This window comes from Prenolepis imparis, unplaced genomic scaffold (genome assembly GCF_030444845.1).
Source record: "Prenolepis imparis isolate NDT839.2.m4 unplaced genomic scaffold, iyPreImpa1.0 SCAF_15, whole genome shotgun sequence".
NCBI classification, from domain to species: Eukaryota; Metazoa; Arthropoda; class Insecta; order Hymenoptera; family Formicidae; genus Prenolepis; species Prenolepis imparis.
The window spans coordinates 3,967,086-3,983,264 of NW_028141173.1; the positions used below are offsets into that span (position 1 = coordinate 3,967,086).

A 16,179-nucleotide genomic window follows, 5' to 3' on the forward strand; every position below is an offset into this window, starting at 1 on the left:
TATTATGTATATATAAGTGTACGCACGCGGGGGGGAAGAGGAGGTGAATGAAGGGGGGAAGAGAGGAGTAATTTACCCCGATAGTGATCGATGAGCGAGGAATTGATGCAATGAGGGGGGTGGAGAAGGGGAGGATCCGTTAGAAAGTTTCGTCGCTTTGTATCTTTGGATATTTCACTATACGTTGTTTTACGTTACATAATGTACTATACAGAGATAGGTATGCTGCGACCTTTTTCTCTCTCTCTCTCTCCGCCTTCTCATTAAACATCTCTACCATTCATCTTAACCATCGCATTTTATTGCAACGTTCGCTTTTTTTTCGATCCCGAGTATGTATGTATATATAATATGTGCGTGTGTTGTATGTGTTTTTTTTGTGCACGCACCGCGGATGACACCGCGACGTGTGACGTAACATTTAACGTCGCGGATCATAGTACTTTCACTAACCGCACACAACTATATGAGGATATATGCTGCCGCTCCTCGAGAAATTTATCACTCTCGCGCGTGCATCCCTCGAGATCCTCCGAATGTTCGTGATGTAGCTGTCCCTGACCCCGCGATTTCAACGAGATTCAGGTCGCCTCGATCAAGATCGCAGCACTACTCATTCGGATGATATGGATCGCGTGACTCGGTGTGGTGTGATGTAGAGACTACTCGGCTGTATTGTTTTTTTTTTCTTTGGACGCTAACTTAGTCCTCCTCTTCGCTCTCCTCCGCGGGACCGTACATGTCGGCTAATTTGTCGAATCTCGGACCCCAGGCGCCTAGATACTCGTACTCGTGTTGCTCGTCATCCGTACCTGATTTATTAATAATTAATTTAATTTATTTATAGTATAATTATTTATATATTTAATTTATTTATAGTATATTTATTTATATATTTATATATTCAATTTATTTATAGTGTATTTATTTATATATTTGCGAATGTAGTACGACAATAAAATGTATTCTTAAGAATAAAAGAAAAGATTGGAAAAGAAATCTTTTGAAAGATGAAACTTCCTTCGAAATAAAATGCTTAAAATAAATATTTCGGAAATTCTCCTTTTCACATACCGGAGGCTAATGATTCCAAAGATCCCGCGGTACTTCCGCCACCCTCGTAAGCGTAATTCCGCAAATCGTCGAAGGGCGGTGCGTTCGGGTCACTGTCGGCTCTCTTCTTGTGATCCTCGATGAAGATGCCGACGTTCGGCTCCGGTCCAAGTGGATCTAAAGAAACGAGATGTACTCTTGTTATTGTCAGTTCTCATAAATTACCTCTCGTCCTGCAAATAATAAAAAATATAAGTTACGTACAGGCTACTTTACACGGGGGCATCTTGCCGCCCATTTCCGGAATCGGGCCACCGATCGGGATCTGCAAGGGTGTGATGTCGAACGCGGTCATGTCGTCCTCTCCGCCACCCTCGTCGTCGTAGTTGATAATATTCTCCCTCACATCGTCATCCGGACCAGGATACTTTATGTGAGCTTCTCGTCTTCTGTTGTAGACGACGAACACCAACACCAGAACTAGAATAAACGACAAAATAATTCATATTATCAAATGTACAAAAAATTCATCATTTTATCAATGTCAAAGTAATACTTCTCTTTTCATTCAAGGAGTTCAAGCAAGTGCAAAGTGTAACAAAGTCCACCGCGGAATCTTAAGTTTTACGATGTTGCAATGTACAAAGCGGGTGTCAGTCTTGTCAGGTGAAACATCATTTTTTTAAAACGAAAGCTTATTAAGTTTTTATTAGCGTGAGACAAAAATTAAAGCAGTTTTCAAAGAGAGTGCGAAGAGAAAATGATGTAAAAGGAATAAAATAAAGAAACATAAGCTTTCGTAATGCAACTTGTTTTATTTTTTGATCAATCAGCCTGTATGTGTGCCGCAAATATGAGAACTGAAACATAATTGGACGTGCTCAAACATAAAATAAAAGAATAAAATCAAAAATAAAATAAAATAAAAAAATTTTATATATTTTATATATTTTACAAACGTAGAATAATAATAAAATAATAAAAATAATATAAAGGCGTTAAATTGTATATTTAGCATTCAGAATATTCGATAATCGACCAGATTTAATATACTAACCAAGAATGATCAGAAGACAGACGAGAATGGCCGCCAACGCGCCCATACTCAGCTTAAGCGTTTGACCTTCTTGCACCAGTTCGCAGTTTTCGCCCCAGAAACCATCGGGACAGATGCATCGATATCGGAATCGCGGATCCTGATTGATGCATCTGCCACCATTCAGGCAGGGATAGTCGATGCACTCGTTCTTGTCCATGCATCCTTTGTTATCCGGCGACGGAATTCTTCCTTCTCCGCAACTGCGCAAGGAAAAAGAAAAATATATATATTCGTTCCGGAAATAAAAGGATAGAGAAACTATATAAACGTGATACTTACGTGCAGTCGTATTCGTTCCAAAGATCGATGCACTCGAAAGGATCTTGGCAAATGACGTTGGCGCACGGTTTATTCGATGGACAGTTCCTTTCCAAGTTTCGCGCCATCGTTGCCTGACCCCATTGTGTCCCGTTCATGGCGGGTGGTAGAGGTAGATGTTTTCCTTCTAATCTTATGTCGTCCAGGCAACCTAAAATTTTTATTTAAAAAATTATACGCGTGTAGCAACTTTCTTTTATTAAAAGAAGCCAAGATATTATTATAAATTATAGAGATGATTAAATGCAATAGGCATATTTATAATTATTTTCTTTGTAAAATGATCCAACTTACCTTTCTGATAGTCTGCGTAAACCTCAAATGTGCGAACGCCAGTATATTCAGCTTTGCCACCGGCGTAGACACCTTCCTGTTTGTCCACCAGGAGCCACTGATGTCCTTCGAAGGAGAAGGTCTCGTTGAATCTTCGTCCTTCGCCACCGTCCAGTTCCAGGGTCGCTGCAGATCCATATCTCGATACTCTCACCGTATGCCATTGTCCATCATCAACGGCTATCGCCGAGAGCCAGATGTCTCGCTCCTCCGTTCTGAGACTGTTCAGATTATACCTGAAGTGCAGTCTACTGTCTTTGATCTGGAATTACAAGGATAGATGTGACAGCTTTTTTTCGTTCTTTCTTTTTCAATGATTTAATTTGATTTGTCAAATTATGACAAATACATCTCGGTATTTAAATAATCTAAATAAAAATAAATTTCAGAGAAATTGTATTAAAGAATAATTAATTTTGCAATTTTAAAATATTAAAACACGTCGCAAACACTCACTTCCAAGATGGCGTATTCTCTGTTGTGCTGATCGCTCACTCTGAAGAGTTCACCGTGAATCTCGCGAGTGCGGAATCTCAGTTGTATCTGCGTAGAATATTTGTCCGGCTCGAAGGATAACGCGTACTTGACGTAGCTCTGCGGCTTGAAGGTCGTCGGGATCGTCGGTGTCATACATCCGGGACCGGTCCAGCCGGGATTGCACTGGCACTTCGCATCGGTGAAGCTGCCCACGCAAGTACCATGTTCCCAGCAGCGGAACGTCGACTCTTGATTAATGCAGATCTCTTCCGTTTGCGGGCAACCGGCGACGCTGTTTCGCGACAGACCCGGATGAGCGAGATCGTACAGCTTGCTGTTGTGGAAGAGGTTCTTAATGCAGCCGTCGAAGCCCTTGCCGACTGGCATATGTTTCCATTTGTAATGCGTAGGATCGAATTGCTCCACGTAAAGACCGCCGATCTGCAGTGGCGCGTTCACGTTCAGATATTCATTGAAGGGTGGAACTGTTCCTGTTGCCTGGCAACTGCTGTCGATGAATTCCGGCGGGCTTCCGTCCTCCATCTCGGATATATTCGCGCTTTTGCAGTAATCGATGATGAGTTTTACGGTCTGCAAAAAGACTCGCGTTTAGAATCGCTTCGAATTTATGAAACAAGAATTGTAAAGAGCTATGGATCATTATTTTTACCTCGGTATTCCAGAAAATATCAAGCCGGTGCCATTCGCCGTTGTCCAAGGGTTGCTTTGGTTTCACCTTCAATTCCAAAGTGCCGGATCCAAAATCGATCAGCAACCTCGGTGCACCGCGTTCCAATTCGACCGAAATAAAATCTGTTGGCGCAATAAGAAAAGATTAAGACGTTGTTAATTTTAATTAACTGCATAATTAAAATGTAAAAGAATGAAAACTTTACCGGAAACCATTACTTCGTCGACTTCGGGAGGAACGATCGGACCATTGTACAATAATAACCCGTCGGGCTTCTTCGTAATAAATTCGAAGCTCAAGTGACTGTTATCGCACATCTCCAAAGCAGGATACCATGCCCAACCGTTGCCTCGGAAACTTCTGGCCGTTTGCTGACACCTCGGACCATTATAGCCAGATGGACATTGACATCTAAAATAGTAAAAGAAAAAAACGCATGAGCTATCATTGACGATCCAAGAACAATTTAACAAAATAATTTTTATTAATCCAATATATTAATATTCTTTTTTCAATTTCTTTTATCATCAACAAAACAACAGTACTCTTCTTAAAACGCATAATTCATATAAATACATATGTCAGTGATATATGAAAATTGATTGAATTTAACTTACGATAATCCAAACCGATCTTCCACGCAGCGTCCGCCATTGTAACAAGGACTGTTCCTGCAGGACTCTCCCTTACTGAAGTTTCGCGCTCCACAGGTACATTCAGCTATCACGTCTACTCGTACGCCGACAAGGGCAGTCCTGTTCGCGTTCACCATGTACGGCAGGTTGCTGATGTCAAGGGTGTTCGTACAGCTACCTTCACACATCTCGTTCTCGTAGTAACACTCGTCGATGCCGACCATAGTTATATTGATACCCACGTCTTTTTCGATCTGTCAATTGTAAATGCAATTTTAATCGACATCGTTCAACAACTTGTTTGAATTTTTTTTTATTAATAGCCTTATTGATGACATTTACCTCTTCACGATGCATAAGTACCATGCCATTAAGCCTGACTGGTTTATAGTACAGCGAACCATGTGCAGCAAACCTAACATCTGTCAACGGTGGGTGTATTCTCCTTAATTGGACGCTGAATACGTCTACGTTATCCCTGTCTATGCTTAACAGTTGCGACAGCTTATCCTTAAACAGATCCGCTTTGCTCCGCGACAAAGTTTGATTCTGTGAACATTGAAAAAAATCTCATATACTATTCTTCCACTGATTAAAATAAATTCAAAGAGATTTGTGCAAAATTTAAGAATTATAACTTTAATATATTATTAGTAAAATATATTAATAAGTTATACATAGATCTATTTATATATATATTTAGCAAACTTGTAGATTCTTACCTGATAATTCCAGACACGAATAAAATCCTCGTCTGTTATCCCGAATATTCGAACCGACCCTGAGTTTAATACTGCTTCGTGCGGAATACTCTTCACGGTGACAGTCACGTTCGCAGGTACGTCCGTTTGCGTGTGTTTCCGATCGTAGACCTTAAACCGTAGATGATATTTGCCGTCGTGCGTGCCGGACTTCATGTAAATCATTCCTGTATCCTCGTCAAGCCTAAATTGCGCGTGCTCCAGTCCTTCCCAATAAAATTTCTTATCCGGTAAGTCCCAGTCGTCCAGATCGTACACGTACACCCTACCTATTTCGGTATCTGGCGATTGTCCCTGGAAATTAATTATAAATTAATTAGATTATTTATATTACATAAAAAAAACCGCAGTTAACAATAAGTGCAGTTAGAATTTACAACTAAAATTTGAATAAAATTTAATGTAAATACATACTGCGTAATTATATACAAAGATTTCCTTAGAACCAGGCTGCATTTTATTATCGTTAACATCCCCTATGATAACCGTTAAGGTACTGGTCCCAGACATAGAAGGATTTCCAGAATCCTTGATGACGATGGGGATTAAAAACTCCTTCTGTTGTTCCCTGTCAAAGGATCGTAAGGATGACACTACAGCCATTCCATCTCCATTAGCTCCCTCTGCAAAATAGCAAGAATATGAGATGATGGACATATTATTTTCAATAATTAAAATATTTTTACTATAATTATTTTACTATAAAATAGTACAAATAACACAAAAAAGAATTAAGAGCATAAAAATACTCTTCTAACAAATAACTTGTAATATTATAATAAATTTGTATTAATCAAACTTACTGTTATCGCTTTCAACTTTGAAGCTAGCTCTGATAACATCGTTTGCGTTAGGATCCATCCTGAAAGTGAATGGAGGGCCGTTGCTCCTTGAGCGGTCATCGTCATCGGTAGCGAGAATCTCGACGACCTTTTTCGTTTGTGCGTATTCGGGTAAAACTGGTCGATAGTCCTTGAGGAATCTCGGCGGATTGTCATTAATGTCTTGTACAACGACTGTCAAGGTGGCTGTCGCGGTCTTAGGTGGTATTCCATCGTCGATCGCCAAAATTTTAACCTAAAGGTAGCAAACCGTTTACAATTTTTATTACGATTATTTTATAATAATTGAATGTATATGTAATAATTTATATCAATCTGTTAATTTACATCGACATCTTATAATTTACCTGATGTCGAGGAGTCTCTTCGCGATCCAGACTTCTCTGTATCGATACGGTGCCATTTTCATTGATGAAGAACTGCCTCTTTCGATCGGAGCTTCTGTCGATAGAATAGGAGACCTTGCTCTTTCCACCTTGGTCCGGATCAGTGGCCCTGAACGTTTCCAGACTGCTACCTATGCGGGCGTTTTCGGGGACAGTAGTCTCGATATTGGCTTTCTCGAACTGTGGTATATTGTCGTTGATATCTCGCAATTTCACAACTACCCAAGAATAGGCCACGTGGTACTTGTCATTATCGTTGTCTTCGCCCTGAAAAAATATTTGCTGATCAGCTCAGATCATGATTATGAAGAGTCACTTCTATTCAATATTTTTTTCGTAATTTATAAAAATGAAGTCTTCTTAAAAAGTTTCGTAGAATTTAATTAGAAAAGTTTTGGAGAAAGAAAAGGTATATTTAATTAAAATTATACCATAAGTTCTTTGTATCCGAGTTCTTAATTTTTTTTATATATCCCTTTAATTTCCTCATTGCTCACCTTATCGTTCACTTGTATTCTAAATCTAAAGCCGTTACTCTGCAGTTGGTCCTCATAATCCAACGACTGTACAATTTTTAACGATCCTGTGCCATCGTTGTTTCGTACCATGGTAAATTTATCGGCGCCGTAACCGCTGTTTTCGATTACCTGGAAGCCACGATAAATATTCACTCTTTACTTGCTCGACTTACTTATTAGCATTGAAGCAACAGAAGAAGATGATTGTATTATTTAAAGTTCGAAAGTGACAAGAATAATAAATGCGATAAAATACTTTGCGAAACTACTAACAATGTTCTAATATTTATAATAGCACTTTTCTTTCAAACTTTATCGTATCCATTCTTGTTTAACTTTATCTGATTGAAAACAGTTATATCGCACAAATGCGAGAGATACCTTGTATTGGAATTTATTGGTCTCGTCTTCGTCGTGAACGGTAACAGTGAGTATCGGCATTTCCGGCAGATCTGGCCCCTCCGTCTCATCCACCTCGGTAAACCACTCTTCTTTCGTAAATGCTGGCGGCATATCGTTTATATCTTTTACCCGTATCGATGCCGTCCCGGTACCTAAGAGAAAAAGCATATGCAATGTTCTACAACAATGTTCTCGATGGAAATATCCCGCGGAAATGCTTAAAATATGCAAAATCCGCCCGGAAATGGCCTAGTTCTATGCACATGGCGGGTGCGGACTTCCAACTTATTCGAATGAATACTTGAAACCAGAACGTGACTTGTAAAAGACATGCAAAACAATTCTTATCCCGTTGAAATGTGAAGCATAACAAAAACAAAAGTATAAAATGTAGAAATAACCAATGCCTTTTTACTCTCTCTCTCTTTTACGATTAATATTCTACTGAATAAAATTTGTCACGATTATATTATTAAATCCTCTTTGTTTTCGACATCACCCGACATAAAAAAAATCGAAATGCAACTGTGTGATAAATTTTTGAAATTGAGTTATTCAAATTAAAATAGAATTAAAAGACAATTTTACCTTTTAACCCCCCTCCATCCATTGCAACGACTTGTATAGAATAATCCGGTGTGCGTTCTCTGTCCAAGCAGCATACCGCGGTCTTGATTACACCAGTTTCCGATTCAATCTCGAAAATGGGCGAGCCAGTCTCCTCCTCGATGACATTCTTCTCGATGGAATAAATGAGCTTTGCATTCGTGCCTTCGGTCGGATCATCGTAGTCCACGGCTGTCATCGTCATCACAACCATTCCTAATAAAAAAGAAAATAAAAAGCATTAATGAAATGCATCGATGAAATTTCCACCCCTCTGTATTGATAAGAACAAGAAATTGAATTTTTAATCAATATATTTTAAAATAATTTTTCGATGTCTCCAACTCATTATATGCTAAGGCTGAAGTTTTATGTCTCTTAGAGATTTTTATGGATTTTGTTTATTGGACTGTTTCAATTTCTCCACACAAACCTGCTGTGCCGTTCTCGGTGACGTTGCCGAAGTAGACTCCCTGCGGGAATATTGGAGCGTTGTCATTGATATCCTTGAGATTAACCTGAACGTCGGCATAACCCACGAGACCTTCTCCGCCCTCGTCTTGAGCAAATACGGTGAATCGCCATTGCGGTCGACCATTCGGTTGATCTCTGTCAAGCGGCTGCCGAGAGAAAAAGGAGAGAGTCACATAAGGATCGTTTGGAGAAGCCAGTCAAACGTAGGATTCTCTAGAACGAGGATGTTATATATTGACCCGGTCTTTACTCGAAACTCAATATCATGTCGCGGAGCCGATATTTGAATTATTATTCCATCGCGATATTGCATAGTGCACACACGTGCACAAATACGTGCATTCTATATAGTCAAGGAAGAATTAATTTCTGCGTCGACCAGCTGTCGGATTACGTCAGGTGTTTAAATATCGATTTGAATTTGATTTTTGACTTCTAAAGAGATGATCGAGGGGATCACTATTTTATTATTTTTTTTTTGTTTTAAATTAAACCTTTATTAAAGTAAAATTCATCTCAGATTACTTAAATCATGATGGCGTTATCTAATGACAATCTTCAAAATTAATTCGATAAAAGCTATTTAATTCTGTTACATCAATTTTTATTTTATAATTATTAGTGAAAGGAACACCGGTGTTATTTTTGTCTAATTCGATTACAAGTATTGATTATTCGAGAAAAATGTGTGACGCAATGTAAAGCTAAAATTATTGTTATACAAATATAAATAATAACATTAACAGTTATGGAATAGTCATATATTGCAGAAATTATTTTTTCTAATAATAATATTCATTATGAGAAAAGATAATATTTCTTTTTTATTTCAAATCAAACCTTTGTTAAAGTAAAATCCATCTGAGATTACTTGAAAAATATAATAGCGTTACCTAATGACAATCTTGAAGATTAATTCAATAAAGTCATTTAATTCTGTTATGCCAATTTATTTTGTAATTATTGATGAAAGGAACTGATGACATTTCTTTTAATTCGATTACTGGAGAATGTAATAATAATAATGCACAAAAATGCATTAATATATATGTATTTATATTAATAATTATATCTTGAAAAGCTAAAATCAAATTGCTGTACAAATATAAATAATAACGTTGATAATATTGTGCAATTACTATATATTGCGAGAACTTTTTTTTCTAACAATAACATTCACTATGAGAAAAAATAATATTGATGAATTTGGAAACAAACCTTCAGGACAAAGATCTCTCCGGTCGTACGGTTGATATCGAACTTGCTGTTAGCAGGATTATCGGGATCGATACCCTGCCCGGTTAGGAAGTAGACAATGTTCTGCGGTCTGTCCTTATCCCCGTCAGTCGCAGTTACCTGGAGGATCAAATATTAATTGCAAATTTACCGTAAATGCGTCGCGGTCAGCGGTAAATGTTCATTCAGAATACACAATTCGCAAGTTCGATGTTACATAAGGAGAGAGAGCAATTACCCCGAGCACACGTTTCGGCAGAGTCCTGTCGTCTTCCTCCGTAATTTGTGTTCTGTAATTTGGTCGCTCGAAGACAGGCGGGTTGTCGTTTACGTCCTTCACATGAATTACAACCGTCGTGTAATTCTCCTTCAAGTTATCCGAGGCAGTAAGCCGAAGCTCGTACTGCAAAAATGCACGCGCGAATTTTATCGTGAAAAATATATACCATTCTTTCGAGTTCTTCTACGTTTCATATATTAAATGCTACATACACAATTTCTACATGTACAAAAAAATTAAAGAAAAATAATTAATCAAATTGCAATTACACATTTTACATTATATAGAGATTATTTAGAGTTATCAAAAGCCTATTTTGATTTTGCATGTATAAGTAATGTAAAACTATCTTCTCTTTTATATTGTCTAAATAATTAAAAATAATTAGAATTAATTATCTTTAAAAGAGACGATTTTTAGATTATTATTATGTCTTATCTGTGATTAATATTTTTTGATAGAAATCAGCTGATAACTGTCAAAAATATTAATCGAGTTTGAAGAATTATGACATATTATTTAAAACATATTATTATTTTAAAAATTAATTAGCACAAATTAACTCTTTAATCAGCTGGTTTCTGTCAAAAAATATTAATCAAGTTTAAACAAGACCTTTATATAAAAATATCATTCTTTTTTATATAAAATTGAGGAATGGCACGCCCGTAGCACCCGCTTGTGTTATTCTAATATATTATCCAAAAAAATTACAAATAATTATAATTAATTATCTGTAAAAGACTATTTTTTATAAATGCAAAAAAAAAGAGATTTATTATTGGGCTTATCTTCTGTAACAAGTCACACTTTAAATAATGTTTAAACATAAATAAAGACACTAATAAACTTCTCTTTTACATTGTCCAAATAATTAAAAATAATTACACTTAATTACCTTCAAAAGAGATGATTTTTTTTTAAATGCAAAAAAGAAAGATTTATTGTTAGACTTATTCTTCTGTAAAAAGGGTGACACTTTAAATAATTTCTGGACGTAAACAAAGACGTTAAGCTTATAAAGTAAAGGAACAGCTACGGAGTAAAGGCGTCGAGCCGGCACGCTCGAATGACATTAATGGGGATACCAACCCTCTTCCTCGTCTCATAGTCCAACGCACCCGCGACGTAAATGGCGCCGGTCATGTTTTTCACGGCGAATGCACCGCCTATGTTCCCGCTCGTGATCTCGTATCGAATACGCGAGGCTGCAATAGAGAAAGGAGGGTGTGCTTTTAATAAAAGCAAGTCGAGCGACTTTTCCTCTCTCTCTCTCTCTCTCTCTCCAACATTCGCTTGCAATCGAATGAATTTCAAGATAAAAGTTTTCTCTGCGAGCGAGTTTTATCGCGTTAACAAAGTTCGGATGGTGCTTCAGAGATACAAGGGGGTGTCGCCTTCGATCGTTTTGCCCCATCTCAACTTTATTCTCGATCTAACTCACCGATAATTCGAATTCGTTTCGCCGTGATATAAATACGAGCTTCCAACAAAATGTTGACAAAATAATATTCATTAAATTCGATTTTATATATTGCGTATCATATCATATTCAAATTTGATTTTAATAGAATTTAGTTTTCAGCATCCGCCGTCATTAATAATCTCTCGATACGTAATTTAAGTTATGTAGCGTTATTTGCGTGATTTTTAATTGGAACAATAAATATGGAAGAAAATAGTGCACACATACATGCACATAGAAGAGAACGTGATGCATTTATTTATACGAGATTTTAATTGCATAGAGCCTGCATCACCCGTCACGTACCGTCACGTTAATGTGTTTACACAATGTTGAGCTACGTTTAATAAAAAGGATAGTCTGAATAAAATTTAAACATTTCTTGTGTGCTTATTTTATACATTGAGGAATACAGATATTAATTTCATTTACGTCATTAATATTTATTGAATCACGAGCGAAACGTTTTTCGGCTATAAAACTGTGCAAATTCGTTTAACGGTATGTTTCACCGCACTCGAAAAGATCAAATATCGAAATAAATTAAATGCACCAGGGGAATTTTGTTTAATTTACGTACAGAGCATATTGCAAATACAATCCGCTCATAATTCGCGTTTTATTATCGAGCTGAAGTGCCTCGACCGAAATGAGAGTCGAAATTTCCATGATACAAATGTAATTGTAAATTTTAGACCATAAGTTGGAGAACAATGGAATAATTCGAATTTTCAGAAATGATACTCCTTCCGTATGAAATATAATAGTTGAAAGCGATGTATAATTTAATGGAAACTTCATACTTGCATCTTATCACATTGAACTTGTCATCTTGCGATAAACAAAAATCACAATTCGAAGTAACTCTCTTTTCTAGTATTAATTATTTCGCGCATGTTTTTTTTATGTATATTTAGAATTAATATATATTATTTAAAATGTAAAAAATTATCTTAGATCTATATTTCAGCGATCTGTCTAAATATAACATAATTAATTGTAAATATTGTATATTATATAAAATAATTACAAGTATATGTTGGTTATAAATTGTATTATAACTTTGACTATAATATAAAGTATAAAGTAATGAAAGCGATTAATACGGCAAATGTACTTACACTCGTCGTGATCTTTGGCGGTGACGGTGAGTACCGTGTGCTGAATGTCTTCATTTTCATCTACCTCTGCCTCGTAGAGGCCCTTGTCGAAGTATGGGGGATTATCGTTCTTGTCGGCTATTCCGATTCGGATGAATTTCGTTACTTGTAACAAAGAAATTTTATTGCGATTAGATTAGAGCGTTTCTCATGTCAAATAAATTATGTTGTGGCATAAAAATATTTTTTTCAAAAAATTAATCTCAAAATTATTATCACCTGTTTTAAAATCTATAAATTTCCGATTCGAGAGATGAAAAAATCGCGAGAACTTTTTCAGCTTTGATTTTAAATGATTTTAATGATTCATAAATAATAAAGTGAATGCATATATTTACATCTAACTAGAGAGTCTATCAATAAAATAAAAAGAAGCAAACTAGATACAAGAATCAAGTTCATCAAATACATTTCAAATCTATTTCCTTTTGAGGGAATGATACGCTTTACATGGCAAATGCAATAAACAACTAGAAGCGTCTACTTTGCACTATTGAATGCGAATGTAAAATGCATACGATGTATTAGTTAGCTATGCGAACCTAGCACCCGACTTATTAAAAATAAATTTTTTAAAACGGAAAATGATAGCATTTTGTTTGTAGTTTTATCAATTAATAAATATAAAAAATTTTTTTAATGACTCGCACCCGACATTGAGATATCGCAAATCCGCTTGTGCAGTGTTCTTTAGAATCGTTTGTAGTTGTCTGTAGTGATTTTCCTTTCGTTTGTAGTTGAGCGGTTCAAAAGTCAGTTGTCTGTAGTGATTTTCCTTTCGTCTGTAGTTGAGCGGTTCAAAAGTTATAAACAATTGTTTATTCGTCCATGAAGTAAATTTGTTAATTTTAAAGATATCGCAAATCCGCTTGCGCAGTCTTCTTTAGAATCGTTTGCAGTTGTTTGTAGTGATTTTCCTTTCGTTTGTAGTTTAGCGGTTCAAAAGTTATAAACAATTTGTTTATAACTTTTGAACCGCTAAATTACAAACAAAAGGAAAATCACTACAAACAACTACAAACGATTCTAAAGAAGACTGCGCAAGCGGATTTGAAAAATCTTAAAAATTGACAAAGTTAGCTCTTGAACAAATAAACGATTGTTTATAACTTTTGAACCGCTCAACTACAAACGAAAGAAAAATCACTACAAACAACTACAAACGATTCTAAAGAAGACTGCGCAAGCGGATTTGAAAAATCTTAAAAATTGACAAAGTTAGCTCTTGGACGAATAAACGATTGTTTATAACTTTTGAACCGCTCAACTACAAACGAAAGAAAAATCACTACAAACAACTACAAACGATTCTAAAGAAGACTGCGCAAGCGGATTTGAAAAATCTTAAAAATTGACAAAGTTAGCTCTTGGACGAATAAACGATTGTTTATAACTTTTGAACCGCTCAACTACAAACGAAAGAAAAATCACTACAAACAACTACAAACAATTCTAAAGAAGACTGCGCAAGCGGATTTGAAAAATCTTAAAAATTGACAAAGTTAGCTCTTGGACGAATAAACGATTGTTTATAACTTTTGAACCGCTCAACTACAAACGAAAGAAAAATCACTACAAACAACTACAAACGATTCTAAAGAAGACTGCGCAAGCGGATTTGAAAAATCTTAAAAATTGACAAAGTTAGCTCTTGGACGAATAAACGATTGTTTATAACTTTTGAACCGCTCAACTACAAACGAAAGAAAAATCACTACAAACAACTACAAACAATTCTAAAGAAGACTGCGCAAGCGGATTTGAAAAATCTTAAAAATTGACAAAGTTAGCTCTTGGACGAATAAACGATTGTTTATAACTTTTGAACCGCTCAACTACAAACGAAAGAAAAATCACTACAAACAACTACAAACGATTCTAAAGAAGACTGCGCAAGCGGATTTGAAAAATCTTAAAAATTGACAAAGTTAGCTCTTGGACGAATAAACAATTGTTTATAACTTTTGAACCGCTCAACTACAAACAAAAGAAAAATCACTACAAACAACTACAAACGATTCTAAAGAAGACTGCGCAAGCGGCTTTGCGATATCACAATGTCGGATGCGTCATTTAAAAATTTTTTTTTATTTATTAATTGATAAAACTACAAACGAAATTATTGTTACTACAAACAACTACAAACGAAATGCTATCATTTTCCGTTTAAAAAAATTAATTTTTAAAAAGTCGGGTGCTAGCTTCACATAGCTCGTCGTGTGTGAATAATATTTTATTACTTTATCAATAGAATTTATTATTTAAATATTTGTAAATAAAATAAAAAAAAATTGTTGTAAGAAATGATAACATTATTAATGCTATTATCGCGATATTTGTCGAAATTATTCGAACGAGGAATAAAAGCGTGCAGGGATGAAAAGAGTTAGGACGCGTTACTATTGTCGCTTATATCGGACGGATAATCACTGAAATCGGCTGACCAGTGCTACTTCCTATCCCTGATTAATCGCCAAACTCGGAAAAAATCACTTTCTCATTATTATTGCATATGTACATTATATTGCATATTATATGCGCGTATAATATGACTCATTTGAGCGAGATTTGTTAAATAATTTTGTCGAAACGCTCATATATACATGATGTCATATATAAAACTTTTTAGGGATAGAAAGTAGCACTGGTCAACCGATTTCAGTGATTATCCGTCCGATATAAGCGACAATAGTAACGTGTCTAACTCTTTTCATCCCTGCACGCTTTTATTCCTCGTTCGAATAATTTCGACAAATATCGCGATAATAGCATTAATAATGTTATCATTTCTTACAATTTTTTTTAAATTTCATTTACAAATATTTAAATAATAAATTCGATTGATAAAGTAATAAAATATTATTCGCACTCGACGAGTTATGTGAACCTAGCACCCGACTTTTTAAAAATTAATTTTTTAAAACGGAAAATGATAGCATTTCGTTTGTAGTTGTTTGTAGTAACAATAATTTCGTTTGTAGTTTTATCAATTAATAAATAAAGGAAATTTTTTAAATGACTCGCAACCGACATTGAGATATCGCAAATCCGCTTGCGCAATCTTCGTTAGAATCGTTTGTAGTTGTTTGTAGTGATTTTCCTTTTGTTTGTAGTTGAGCGGTTCAAAAGTTATAAACAATTGTTTATTCGTCCAAAAGCTAACTTTGTCAATTTTATAAGATTTTTCAAATCCGCTTTCGCAGTCTTCTTTAGAATCGTTTGTAGTTGTTTGTAGTGATTTTTCTTTCGTTTGTAGTTTAGAAGTTCAAAAGTTATAAACAATCGTTTATTCGTCCAAGAGCTAACTTTGTCAATTTTTAAGATTTTTCAAATCCGCTTGCGCAGTCTTCTTTAGAATCGTTTGTAGTTGTTTGTAGTAATTTTCTTTTCGTTTGTAGTTTAGCGGTTCAAAAGTTATAAACAAATTGTTTATTCGTCCAAAA

General features: G+C 35.6%; 2 protein-coding genes across 13 annotated transcripts in view; one reads left to right on the plus strand and one right to left on the minus strand.

Moving 5' to 3' along the window:
- Window positions 1-16,179, plus strand: part of LOC145945944 (uncharacterized) — a 415,644-nt gene that overhangs the window by 196,183 nt on the left and 203,282 nt on the right. The window lies entirely within an intron of this gene.
- LOC145945928 (neural-cadherin) overlaps window positions 233-16,179 on the minus strand; it is a 197,915-nt gene continuing 181,968 nt past the window's right edge. For 11 of the 12 annotated variants that reach the window (XM_083055209.1, XM_083055207.1, XM_083055212.1 and 8 more), the window contains 23 exons: window positions 12,698-12,841; window positions 11,204-11,319; window positions 10,070-10,234; window positions 9,814-9,951; window positions 8,555-8,741; window positions 8,104-8,337; window positions 7,495-7,667; window positions 7,093-7,242; window positions 6,557-6,862; window positions 6,171-6,444; window positions 5,782-5,990; window positions 5,329-5,661; window positions 4,949-5,155; window positions 4,589-4,860; window positions 4,177-4,382; window positions 3,951-4,093; window positions 3,260-3,871; window positions 2,765-3,065; window positions 2,432-2,621; window positions 2,111-2,352; window positions 1,318-1,533; window positions 1,075-1,230; window positions 233-812 (listed from right to left, as the gene is read on the minus strand). In XM_083055209.1, the coding sequence (XP_082911335.1) occupies window positions 703-812; window positions 1,075-1,230; window positions 1,318-1,533; window positions 2,111-2,352; window positions 2,432-2,621; window positions 2,765-3,065; window positions 3,260-3,871; window positions 3,951-4,093; window positions 4,177-4,382; window positions 4,589-4,860; window positions 4,949-5,155; window positions 5,329-5,661; window positions 5,782-5,990; window positions 6,171-6,444; window positions 6,557-6,862; window positions 7,093-7,242; window positions 7,495-7,667; window positions 8,104-8,337; window positions 8,555-8,741; window positions 9,814-9,951; window positions 10,070-10,234; window positions 11,204-11,319; window positions 12,698-12,841 (5,084 nt within the window). In that variant the 3' untranslated portion in view covers window positions 233-702. Of the gene's footprint in view, window positions 813-1,074; window positions 1,231-1,317; window positions 1,534-1,610; window positions 1,914-2,110; window positions 2,353-2,431; window positions 2,622-2,764; window positions 3,066-3,259; window positions 3,872-3,950; window positions 4,094-4,176; window positions 4,383-4,588; window positions 4,861-4,948; window positions 5,156-5,328; window positions 5,662-5,781; window positions 5,991-6,170; window positions 6,445-6,556; window positions 6,863-7,092; window positions 7,243-7,494; window positions 7,668-8,103; window positions 8,338-8,554; window positions 8,742-9,813; window positions 9,952-10,069; window positions 10,235-11,203; window positions 11,320-12,697; window positions 12,842-16,179 lie in introns of those variants that run through there. The other variant, XM_083055213.1, reaches the window with a different exon arrangement.